Genomic DNA, 12,889 nt, shown 5'->3' on the forward strand with positions numbered 1-12,889 from the left:
AATGCTATTTTCCCTTAAAATAAAGAAGCCCTCTATGTAAAATATGTATTTGCTTTGTCATTGTTTTATATAACGGTGCAGGGGAACTTGTACCCGCCCAGTAGTCTTATTGGATGGCAGATCAGTCACGTGAGGCAATACGGAAGTGGACCATTTTCAGCCGAAAAACAAAACATTCGTGGGTGGTGTTGAGTTATTCAATCCGGACTGACGTTACTCACCTCTGCTGGAGTGGTTTCGTAAACTGTACCGCATAACTCGACAGTTATACCCGGGGTTTGGCACGATGCTGAACGCCGCCGCCGCGGAGAGGAACAAGGAGCCCATCCTGGCTGTGCTCCGGCAGAGCGTGAACACCGGGAGACCCCTGCAGGCTCTGGAGATCTCCTCCGGTACCGGGCAGCATGTCACACACTTCGCTCAGGCTCTGCGGAATATCATCTGGCAGCCCTCAGAGTATGACCGCCAGTCTCTAGCCAGGTAACACAGGTTCTGTGTATCTGTATCAGTAACAATTCACATTACTGTTGTAACTTACCTTATAAACCGCTTATAACCTCGAGTATTGAAGATTAATTCCTGCGTAGCAAACTTGAAGCAAAGCATTATTGGCCCTAAACTGAGGTATTACCGGTGGTTCTTTTAATACTACCGATGCAGGACTGTGTTTTGTTGGAGAGCGCTTGCATAACAATAATGTCTTTTGTTCCCATTCTCAGTATCGAAGCGTACAGAGCCCACTACCAGCTGCACAATGTAAGGCCTGCCATCAACCTGGATGTTTCTCTGCCCCATCAGTACTGGGGAGGTATCCAGCCAGAGAGCCTCGACCTGGTAGTCAACATCAACATGATCCACATTTCTCCGATGGCTTGCACAGAGGTAGGACTGATGATTTTCTAAATGCTCATACATAGTGTTGTGATTGGTCTAACCCAAGGACCTGAGTATCCTGCCCAAAACTAAAACGTCCAACTGGCAAAGCAGGCAACTTGCCCGGGGCCCTCAGGACCCCAGAAGGCCCCAAATTGAATGTGTGGCAATTAGTTTGCAGTGATTTGATAAATTGCACATTTGTTTAGTAATACTGTAAGACACTACTAAAGCACAATTTTATATTGTAAAATTCTAAAATGTTAAAAGGCTCATCAGCACCTGCATTATCAAGTTTTAAGGCTTTTATTATTTGGGTTTATATTGTGCTTACATGGTGCATATTTATTAAAAAAAATTTAATAAATCAACCCACCACAAATTAATAACAAATAAGGGGCCCTCAGCTCAGTTTAGCTCTGGCCCCATTAGTGGATTAATCCAGACCTGATCCTTCCGGTTCTATTATCTTTATTGTTACTATAATTGCCACTGCTCATCATGCCAACTGCTATAATTATTATGAATCATATTTCTGTGTATCTGTTTCTCTGTGTCCCAACCGGCAGCGGCAGAAGGCCGCCCACCAAGAGGCAGGTTCTGTCCGAGGTTTATGCCTGAATTGTTGGGACTCCGTAAAATTAGAGTGTGGTCTAGACCTACTCTATCTGTAAAGTGTCCTGAGATAACCTTATGTTGTGATTTGACACAATAAATAAAATTGAATTGTCTCCTACCCAAACATAGTTGTGGTTTAAATCTATACAAGGGGAAGCCCACAATGCTAAAAGATAGATGTTCTTTCAAAATGTACATAGTCTGGCTGGTTTTGTACAGTGATCTATTGACTGGTCCTGGTGTTTACTTTCCATAAAGCAGAAATATTGCAGTGTATGCTGCTATATGTATGTATGTATGGTGCTGGAGTAGTAGTCCCTCTGGCCTCTAAACCCCCACCACATGACGTGACTTGATCACTATTTTCTTCTAGGGTTTATTCAAAGGGGCTGGAGCAGTGCTGAAGCCGCAAGGTCTTCTACTGACATACGGGGTGAGTGAAAAACCATTGTGTCATAAACATTCACTCATTCATGACTAGGGTTGGGTATAGTTTGGATTTTTACGATTCCGATGCCGAACCGGTACTTTTAAAACGATTCTGATTCCTAAACCGATTCTTGAATAACTGTAAAATGACATCAAAGATGTAATATGTTTACTAGCGATCGCGTGCAGTGAACGGTTAATATGCTTTCACGTTCGTTTTGGTGAGCCCAGAGGGAAAATATGGCATTTTAAAAGTAGCCTACATTTACGGTAGCTAGCTAATGGTAGACTACAGAGAAAGTGTGATATTTTTACGTCTGTTTACGTCGGAGCGACAGAGGGAAAATATTTCAGTCGACACATTATGAGGAACCAAAATTTGTGTTCTAATCCGGTCCGATTCCTACCGGTTGCATAGGAACCGGTTCCATAGTGGAACCGGGTTTCGGTACCCAACCCTATTCATGACGTTATTTATCGAATGTGAACATTAAAGTGTGCCATAATTGCTACATGACATATTTTGTTGTTACCCTCAGCCCTATGCAGTGAATGGCCAGATCACCCCTCAAAGTAACATTGACTTTGACTACAGCCTACGGCAGAGGTAACATGTTTTAATGCTTCATGGAAGTTAATTATGTTATAAAGGGAGGTTTTCTTGTCAAATTAGCAGCATTGTATACATGATTTCATGTGTTTATGCCATCCATACAATAAATAATGCAAAGGTGAATGTGGGATATATAACTGCTTTATGTTTTAATCATACAGGAACTCAGAGTGGGGACTCAGGGATATCTCCCTCCTCAGTTCTATAGCACAAAGAAATGGTTTATTCCTGGAGAAAATAGTAAGTCATTTAAACATCTGACACAATTTTTGAAATGTAAAAACATGAGAAGAAAAAACAGGGCAGTTTTGGGAGTATTGGTTTACTAACATATGGTTTGAAATGTTTTCTTTGCTAGATGGACATGCCTGCAAACAACAAGTGTCTTCTGTTCAGAAAGGAGAGTTTGGTGTGAAGTACCCTGTTGTTCCTTCTCTGGGTGCAGACCAGTATTGGAGCAGGATGGTCGAAACGCCTTAACTTACATTTAAAGCTCAGATACATTGCCAAATTTCCAGAATTTTTAATGAACTGTTTCCCCATATTCTGGTACACATTGACATAGATACAATTATTTATTCAGAACTGAAATACTGAATTATGTTATACACTATATTCTTCTGTATTGCACACTTGAGTAAAAAGGCTCACAGATTGATATGTTGTCTTTGTGCTATATTTACCTCGATACCGCCACCTACTCTTTCTATTTTTTCATTCAGTTTGCAGAGACTGAGACTAAGTTAGCAGAAGTGCTTTGCAGAGGGAGAGAATGTGCGGCACACATTAGAGCTTGAAGTCATACATAACAACAAAAGGTAACTTATATAAACAGCTATGCAAATGACTAGTATAAAGAACCCAGTACAAAATATACATAATACAATAAAATAGAAAAACAAACACAATCTGGAGGTAATATACTGTAGGTGTCTAGTTCTTTAGCTTCACAAGCTAGGCATATTGCAAATTGATCAACTTGTGTGGCTGCTATTCTGGCTACTATGTTATTTTTCAGAAATACACAGAATATATTTCAAAAGAAAGAATATCTATATTTAAACTTATAAAAAAAAACATTTCAGCATTGGTATTAATGTATTCAACACATCTGGAATGTAGTACAACCTGTGTTGTAATGAACATACAAATCACCTGACACATTGACATATAGTATTTAACATATTTGTGTCTTTTGATTTAAAGCGTTACTAAGTTTTAGCTTTTTTTGTTGCAATTCTGATGCTCATCCCTAGTGCTAAAAGGTAAAGGTGACCACAGACCCTCTGCGGGCTAATAAGTCTAAATTCTGGGACTTCTACAATACCTCACAGGTCTTTTTATTCAGAACCTCACGTAGCTTCTTGAGTCGGCGTTCGGTTATGGCTCTGACATAGCTGTCTGATTGGATGATGGCCATGCCATCCTGCACCACACCCATTACCAGCAAAGGGTTTTCGTCCATGGTGATGTTGGGACAGGGACAGCTCCAGTCTATCTTGGCTATAGTCACCTCTAGGTGTTTGGTATTGAAGAAAGTCAATTCCATCTTTTCATCTCTGAGGACTTCTTCCAAGCTAAAGCGGGCAAACCCAGAGTCCAGCTCCTCCACCAGCTCTGTCAGCCGCCCCACGATAGCAAAGTCGCTACGGCATAAGCTGGGCACCATTTTCCCCTTCACCCGACAGGTCTTGCAAGGTCTCCTTTTGGGCTGTGGGCAGTTTGCCTCACACTCCTTCTTGGTGCGGAAATTGTTGGCATTCCCATGGCAGCCACCATAGGCAAAGGCCTGGCACTGTTTCAAGATCGAATTCCAGGCCCAACGTGGTTCCCAAGATTTACAGGGGCCCTGCACAGCAGGCAGGAAGCAGATGCCCATCCCCTCTCTCTGACAGGAGGCCTTGCACTCCTCATAAGTCTCAAATCGGTTGCGGCTGTCGTCACATCCGCCGTTGCTGAAGGCCATGCAGGAACCCATCTTGCTGTCATAATACCAGTCCATGTGACGCTCTCCACTGCACACTCTCAGGTCTACTTCAGCCAGGCAGTCTGCTGGGGAGAATGGGCGCCCCATTGGCATCTCAGGATCTTCAGAGAAATCGTCATCAGACCGACGGATGACAGACAGGGGATAGTCTGCACGAAGAACGCCAGCAGAATTCCGTGCAATGCAGATGTAGATACCTGTATCCCACACCTGCGCGTTGTAAATGACAAGCTGACCGATGTTGGTGATAACCACGTTGCCATACATCTGGTCAGGCCTCATGACCAGCCGCTCGCGCCGTTCACTTTGTTTCTCCCATGTTACATCAGGTCTGGGGGCTCCAATAACGTCACAGTGGAAGCTGACTGTGCCTCCCACATAGATGGACTGGTGGTGAGGGTTGGAGTACAGCGTGGGGGGCATGGGGTCCTCCTGGGAGGATGTCGGGGTGGGGTTAGCTGTAGTGTCCTGAGGCAGTGGACTGGTGTGGGGCCCGGCCAGGTAAAAGCGGCAGGCGACCACGGTTATAGTCACCCCACGGATGCAGGCCTCTGCGTCCATGAAGCAGTGGTTGAAGTAGGTGAGGCCATCTGAAGCGCAGGTGAAGTTGGGCTCTTTCTCACACCGGTCCCGGCACTTGCAGATGGGTTGTCCATCCCAGATGTCACAGGTGGCTCCCTGCTGGCTGCAGATAAAGCCCTCGCAGGTAGCTGTGGAGTTGGGGGCATCATTTCCTTTTCCTCCACCCTGCCCATCTGGCTGGGCAGGGGTGCCATCAGAGAAACGTGCAGCCACACAGCTGTTGAGACCACACACGTTGGTGCAGCATTTCTCAAAGTCGGCACAGTCCTGCACAGACACAATGCACACACAGAACAGCATTTATGGAAGCAGATATAAAATGAACAAAACACCAAATGAACTGATGATTATTAGTGTATCACTATTGAGAATAACGTGAATAACACCACCTCGTCGACGTTGCATTCTCTCTCGCAGGTACTTTGCGCATCAACCCAGAGATTGGAATTCAGCTTGTTAGGACAAAATCCTAAGTGTTCAACTTTGGATCCTGCCACACTTGCACACAAAGAAAGTTCGGGTAATTCGCAAACCAGGAGCATCACCAAATACGCACTAATCCATCCTAATACTAGTTTATTTGAGTTGGGTGCATTACGCCAACTTTGATCCTTTATACATCTATCCTTCAAAAGTTGTAGAGGGAATTTATACATTATTGCGCTTTTGCATGAGTCGCCCACCGAGTAAATCCATTCCTACTTTAGGTCTTCAAATTCGGTATAATGTCGATTTTCAAACGTGGTAGTCCGTTTTGTGCGTAAACATTGTGGAAATCAGTTTGCTGTGCGCAGAGAGGAGATTTGTAGCAATCCAAAAGATCAAGACGAGTTCCCATGCGCTGGACGTTTACTGAACAAAATATATCCCAGAAACGCGTGGAGAAAAAAAAAAATCCAATAAAAAATATGCAATTGCGTTGCATGAAATATATGCCTTAATAACCAAAACAAAACTCAACAGGCAGACTCTCATTCGGGTCCATTTTCCCGAACAGCGAAATAAGCGAACGAAACTGCACAATGAGAGAGAAAGACGCAACATCAGCCTTTCAGAGTGTGAATGGAGGTGGAAAGGGCAGCCCCTCTGACCGCCCCCATGGTCGTCCGGTGTCTGAAACTCTTATGAAGCAGCACCATGCGCTAAGCAACTGGACAAACATTGTAAAAACATCAAAGAAAACGTGGAGCCGTGGTGGCAAGCTGTCCCAACAACCTTGCGCATGGAGCTACACATTCCGGTGAGAAATCCAACGTTAAATGTGTCCAGACAGAATTTATAGAGGTGTCATTTATAAGGGAGGCAATGAGCTATTTTTTTTTTTTTTTTTTTGTTGTTAGTTACAATTATCCATTTCCGCGTTTTACGCAGTACAAACTTCGGCACATACTTTTCTTGCAACAAACCAAAGAGCAAATTGTACCCAAAAAAAAAGAAGAAAAAAGAAGTCGCCGGGAGCGGAAAGCGTGAAGACCAAACACGGGGCGTGTCGCATCATGTCTAGCAAAACATGTTGTTTACGTCCTGCTTGTCTAGACGTCGGTCAATTTAGCACCGACGCTCATTCACACGGAGCTCAGAGATGCCACGGCCAGGTGGGAAGGCGTAAAAGCGCCACATTTTCAATAGTGTGCGAGTCATCTTTGTCCCGGCGCAGCTCCGAGGCGATGAGAAGCAGCACCCCTCATCTTTTCATTGGAAGTGACCCTGCAACCTTTGGGTGACTTTTGACCGCGTTGCATTCATGCGCTGCAGCGAAGTGCCGGTTATCCAAAACTGGCCAATACCGAGAGAGCGGCTAATCAATTCAGCACCCCCAACGGGTTTTTATTGCATTTGATCACCGGCGCCCTGGACTGGACAAAGGGTACAAAAAAATAAATATCTCCACAATGACCTTAATAAATGAATGGGGAAAAAAAATCATTGCAGAAAAGCACACAAGTTGATGAAAACACAAAGTAACCCTGGAGCTTTACCCTTTATTTTGTTGGGCGACTGTTTTCAATGAAGACAAAATTATAATTTATCCCGTATCCAAACCTTTAAGACACACATCTTTGATAGCAACAATCATTATCAAACGTTTACATATAGTGCTTTAAATAGCTCATTGTGCTGGTCTCAATAGACCACATAAAACAGGCACCAGTAGAAAAACATGCACCATTTCTGTATGCCCTCAATAACCGTATCACAGACACATAGCCATGACACTTGGAATGTTGAAGTGGAAATACAGCTACGTTAATCAGAGGTGGAAAGAAAACTTATAAGCTTTATAAGCAAAATAAGTATTTGTGTAGATTATTTAATTATTAAAAACAATATCATTATTTAGCTCGGATTAAAAATACAAGACTTTCAGTGGCCTCTCTGAAGCCTTCAAGTTCATCTGACAAATCATTCTAATCCCTACTATTACACACACATTTTAGGAGGGTTAGAAAATAAGAATGAAGTTACAGTACAAATACTCAACGCTTATTAAAAAAACTCACAATAGCAGATTACCTTCCCACCTCTGATTCTTACAGTCCCACATATTACCACAGCAAAGTAGCAGATGAATATTGTGTTACATTCATAAATACATTGCATATACAGAGAAGATCCAAAAAGCAATCAAATTAAAATATTCCTTTCACCAATGTCTAGTGAGTTAACAAATTCCTGTTAAGAACCAGGATGCGATCGCAGCTCTCTCTGAAGGCAAAACGCCACAACTGAGCAAACAATCTGCACATCTGATTTGTACAAGGTTTCCCTCATCAGCACCAAGCAATCTCTGAATTGCCACAATAGTTAATAGATTGATAGATGAGCATGTGGTTGATGGTTTAAACCAGTTAAAGCAATGATAATGCAACTAAGGATATTACATTTTAGAGGCAAAAATGGCCTGAGAAAGTCAACAGATGTTGACAATGACTGATGGAGACTGAGGGTGAATTCAGTTGGGCTGAAATTAAGAGGCACCGCAGGAAGTCTTCAAAATAAGACAGGTGGGCTCTACTCTGTTTCACAGATGGAGCATTGCTAGACTAAGAGTTTTTCAATGGATAATGGTCAATTCCAGCCTGGGAAACTAACCCTGCTCTTCTCATGACATTCAATTTAAGCCAGTCTAATTTTTTCAACATAACTAATCTGAGATTTAAATAAGTAGCTCAGCACCCTTGAGGTTGCAATGAAAATATTCCACGGTAGACAAAGGGTATAAGACGCACAAATAAATTGGACACCGAAGCAGGTCTCCGAAAACATTCAAGACAAAACAAGCATAAGAAGCTCCTCTCCAAGATCAAATCACCGAACACAGACCAAAACAACTTTAGCACATACAGCATATTTACAACTTTAAATACAATAAAAACAATCATTTTTCAAAATAAAAGCTAGCTAATGTCCCTCCACTCATGTTTAGTGTTAACAGGTGAGCGATTCTCTTGGATTCACATCTGTTGGTCCCAGGGAAATCTTGTTCTACTTGATCATAGCGAGCCACCCGTAGTAAAGAGTACGGGTTAACGGACATCCACAAGATGGCATCAGCAAGCGCAAAGAGAGCAGAAACCAATCCAACCATCAGAGTCAGTTCCCAAGGGTCAATGAAAGTTCACAGCTAGATCCGTTGCTGGTGGCTCTCCGTGCTCTCTCGTGGCCTCTTGGAGCAACAACACCTTTAATACTGGCCCTGTGGAGGCAACCATTAGTCAGCTCCTTCACTATGAAATCTTACAGCTCCCCTTAGAGGATGATGACGACGAGGTCTTTGGAGGGCTCTGCGGAGGCCTGAAAGACTTGGAGCGCTTGAGACTGTTGGCTTTGCTTCCGCCGCTGCTACTGCCCGAGGCTGCACTGTTGGCCACTGAGTAGGAGCGTCCGTGCATCATGACTGCATTCATGCCGTTGGCCATGGAGAAAGACTTGAGGTGCGACTTGATGGCCACAGGAAGGGGCAGTTTGTCAATGAGGTGAACCGGTGTGCAGGAGACGATCGAACGGCAGCACAAATCTTGGAGGCTGAAGACTGTGGGACAAGAAAAGGGAATATGGATGTTACAACTGGATGTCATGTCTTCTTTCTTTCTCTCTCCCCCTATGAAAAAAAAAAAGCTGCCTTCAAGTGCGGTCAGAAACGTCGAAATCTATAAAAAGTTCTGACGGAAAACAATTGTGAAATAGAAAGTGTACTTGTGCTTTGTTGGGGGAGGACGTCACACAAATTGGGCCGTTTCATTGACCCTCCCTCCTGCCGCGCTACCCTGCGGCAAATCTTACCGTTTGCACTATAAATGTGGTTTTTGTTTCATGTTGTTATCAATATATAAGCTTTAATTTGTTAAATCAGTGCATTTTTCTCTTCTTTTTTTTCCAGTCCTCACTCAAGTTTTCTAACAATTAAGTTTGAAATAGGTTCAATTTCACAACGGTCTGTTTAAAAGCAAGATATAAAATAAAAAATAAGTAAAGATTTTTCAATAACTAGATAGTTCCACCATGTGACATATACTATTTTTGTCGACTCATGTGTTGCTACAGTGTCATCCCATTTTGTCAGGAAAAGAAAAACACACCCTCAAAAGACAAAACGATTCAAACAAACAGTTACAGAGGCCACAACTCTGTTGGTTGGAATTTCTTTTTCAGACGAGTACTACAACGAGTAAAAACTGGATCCTCAAGTGCTGCACACAAAACTTGGCATCGTGAAGTACAACGCAATTAAACTTTCTGGGAGATTTGTTTAGTCATTTATCAACCCTTTGTCTACAGAAAAAGCATACATTCCTAATCTGACTGAATTGGTATGAAAAAAAAAACACATTAACCAGCTCACCTCTGTTGGGCCTCCAGAATTTCTCCATCCCGTGCCTCATCAGCACAATGCGTGAGAGTTCTGTGAAGGATTCGATGACGTTGAAGTTGCACAGCGGACTGACCTCAAAAAAAGTCATGCTGTTCTTTTCAGCATAGGCCCTTGCCTGCTCCGTAGGTACCTGCCGCTTGAAAGCCAGGTGAAGCCGATTTCCCACCAGGATCCTGGGTACACCTGGGGCATGCTAATGGAAATAGAAATTGCTTTTAGGTAAGGTTACCAAATTATGTTGTGTCTCTTAAACAGGATTTTTGAAAAGCTATTGCAGTGACTTTTTTTTTTTGACTGAAAATTGACTCTGACAGGGATGGAAGCATGTAGACACAGGATTAGGGCTGCACGATATCAGGAAAATATGCAATAACGTTGTCGAATAACGCAATAACGATATTACTTGCAATAAATAAAACAGTTATTTTTTTAAAGATTCATTCATTGGCCCTTTTTTAGGCCTATATAGGGCAATTTAGACTTGAAAGGGGAGAGAGAAGGGGAATGACATGCAGCAAAGGGCCGCAGGTCAGAGTCGAACGCGCGGCCGCTGCATCAAGGAGTAAACCTCTACAGTATATATGTGCCCGCTCTACCAGGTGAGCTAACCAGGTGCCCATAAAACAGATATTCAAGTGTACTCAGTTCTGCATTTCTGTTGCTTTCAGTATTCTGCTAAAATGCAACAATTGCTTGTTGAACTTAAAACTAAAATTAAATATTTCCCAACACTTTTATTGAACAAATTGAACATTGAGTTGAAGGCACCAGATTTAAAACTGCAGTTTTCTACTGATAATCTCTTTCAACTAACATAATAGGTGCGCCAGTTAATATTGCAATGACGATAAGAAAAGAATATATTGTTCAGCCCTACACAGGATATACCCCCTTCCCATACATTTTTTCTTTGTCAAACAGAAATGGATTGAATGGGATTACCTCATCAATTTCCCGTATCCAGCGGTCAATGCCATCAAAGGACCAGCCGTTTGTGATGTCATAGACCAGCAGGATGCCCTATGGAATGAAAACATGTTTACATACATATAGAATTCTATACTGAGGGAAAAACACAAAAACTGCTCTACATGTAGTCACCTGTGCTCCACGAGAGTAAGACCTGAAGATGGTGCAGAATCTGCCTTGCCCCGATGTGTCCCTGTTGAAGACGCACACAAGCATATACAGTAAGGCAAGGCAGCTTTATTTGTATAGCACATTTCAGCAACAGGGCAATTCAAAGTGCTTTACATAAAACATTAAAGAGCAGTTAGAAAACGATTAAAAACAAATTAAAACATTAAAATAAGCGAAAAAAGTTACAGTGCAGTATAAGAAATCAAACATTAAAGAGCAGTTATCGAGTGTCATACAGTGTCATCAATGCAACTTCAAGTATAACAAAATGAACAGTTATTTAAAGAAAGGCAACATCAAAAAGATAGGTCTTTAGCTTTGATTTAAAAGAACAGAGTTGCTGCGGACCTGCAGTTTTCTGGGAGTTTGTTCCAGATATGTGGAGCATAAAAACGGAATGCTGCTTCCCCCTGTTCAGTTCTGACTCTGGGGACAAGAAGCAGACCTGTCCCAGACGACCTGAGAGGTCTGGGTGGGTCAATTATGTATACCCATATGCAATGGCATTGTCCATTTTCCCACTTTTGACTTGCTAATTCTATATTTGTTAAAAACACTTACCACAACTCTAATTTCACTCTTCTCCCATCCAGCAGTATCGTGGTGGTCTTGTAATCAATCCCTGAGATTACACACAATCCACAGAAAGTTAGTTCATGTTGGTCAGTCCAAGCTTTTTCCTAAACAACTGAACTAAAGCAAGAGATAGTTACACACCACTGCTGTAGGCATAGGGAGACTCGACCGTTCCGTCTTGTAAACTGTCCAAGATTTCTCCCTTTCCAACATCGCTGTCTCCCACCAAAAGAAATTTCAGGAGATAATCGTAACTCTTGACTGGACTACTCTGGGTCCCCATCATCCCACGCATTGGGCCCGGTTCACAGGGAGCTTTTTAAGCTCGCCAGACGTCCACTATTCGAGGCAAGGGACAAACCAGACGCCCCCCAACAATGGTTAGCTAAAGCTAGGCGACCGTCTTTTTGACGTTAACGTTAGCTGATTAACTAGCTGGTACACTGCCTACGACTTACATTCACTCTGTCCTTTGTAATCCGCCGATGTGACGTTAACGTTCACGCTAATAACCAAAACAACCTTAACTAACTGTTAGCTGGCGTGCTAGCTAGCCAGCTAACACAAACGACAGTAACGCATTCTACCACAAACAATTGATACTGAGTTAAAGCTAGGCGGTTTAGTCCCACATAACACGATACTCCACCAAAGCAAATACGATTGTTCCACTTTGTTTATGAAGAAAAACAAAAGCCAACGAGTGCTACTCAGCTTCCGAGCACAACGTCAAGCCAAGTGTACTCGACTGCGTTGGAACTTCCTGGTATTGACATCATTGGCTGCGTAACATCCGGTTATTATACAAATAAAACAAACCCAACGTGTTGCTTACTTTTTTTATATTTACTAACACGCGTTTTCTAAATTTCACCCATCCTTTGAATGTGATTGATTTTGAAAATCACATTGATACTCTTCTTATCAGTATTAGTAGATGTTTAATTAATCTGCCTGGGAATTATTTTATTGGACCTTCATTCCATTTCCATTTAATAATACATTTCCTTAAATGAATGGAAAATTGGAAATGTCAAATTATGATATAATACTTTACCAACCCACGCTGGTGTGTGACAACAGACTACAGAGGAGGGGTGATTATATGGTCACCTGCCTCTCATTAGTTGTTCTTGATTGACATTTGCAGCAGCTGTGGGACTTTTCTATTGATTGCAGAGTAGGCCTACAAAAGCCA

At 42.4% G+C, this 12,889-nt stretch overlaps 3 protein-coding genes across 4 annotated transcripts; 1 reads left to right on the forward strand and 2 right to left on the reverse strand.

Annotated features, from left to right (window-relative positions):
• Positions 1-121: 121 nt before the first annotated feature.
• mettl26 (methyltransferase like 26) lies at positions 122-3,191 on the forward strand. Its single transcript, XM_028592870.1, has 6 exons — positions 122-480; positions 720-882; positions 1,865-1,924; positions 2,460-2,527; positions 2,695-2,773; positions 2,892-3,191. Exons 1-6 carry the CDS (start codon positions 287-289, stop codon positions 2,946-2,948), a joined length of 621 nt encoding a protein of 206 aa, XP_028448671.1. The 5' UTR covers positions 122-286; the 3' UTR covers positions 2,949-3,191.
• On the reverse strand, positions 3,042-6,904 carry wfikkn1 (WAP, follistatin/kazal, immunoglobulin, kunitz and netrin domain containing 1). Its single transcript, XM_028592823.1, has 2 exons — positions 5,492-6,904; positions 3,042-5,369 (listed from the first exon to the last, which is right to left on the reverse strand). Exons 1-2 carry the CDS (start codon positions 5,756-5,758, stop codon positions 3,852-3,854), a joined length of 1,785 nt encoding a protein of 594 aa, XP_028448624.1. The 5' UTR covers positions 5,759-6,904; the 3' UTR covers positions 3,042-3,851.
• A 164-nt stretch (positions 6,905-7,068) lies between these two features.
• Positions 7,069-12,760, reverse strand: LOC114565041 (ras-related protein Rab-40C). 2 transcript variants are annotated; one of them, XM_028592858.1, is made up of 7 exons: positions 12,150-12,760; positions 11,833-12,030; positions 11,677-11,737; positions 11,077-11,137; positions 10,918-10,995; positions 9,946-10,168; positions 7,069-9,135 (listed from the first exon to the last, which is right to left on the reverse strand). In XM_028592858.1, exons 2-7 carry the CDS (start codon positions 11,984-11,986, stop codon positions 8,831-8,833), a joined length of 882 nt encoding a protein of 293 aa, XP_028448659.1. In that variant the 5' UTR covers positions 11,987-12,030; positions 12,150-12,760; the 3' UTR covers positions 7,069-8,830. The 2 variants fall into 2 exon arrangements, with proteins under 2 accessions (XP_028448659.1, XP_028448649.1); XM_028592848.1 differs by having other exon boundaries at positions 11,833-12,760.
• Between the last annotated feature and the right edge of the window lie 129 nt (positions 12,761-12,889).

The sequence above is a fragment of the Perca flavescens genome, chromosome 2 (genome assembly GCF_004354835.1).
Source record: "Perca flavescens isolate YP-PL-M2 chromosome 2, PFLA_1.0, whole genome shotgun sequence".
In the NCBI taxonomy this organism is placed as follows: domain Eukaryota; kingdom Metazoa; phylum Chordata; class Actinopteri; order Perciformes; family Percidae; genus Perca; species Perca flavescens.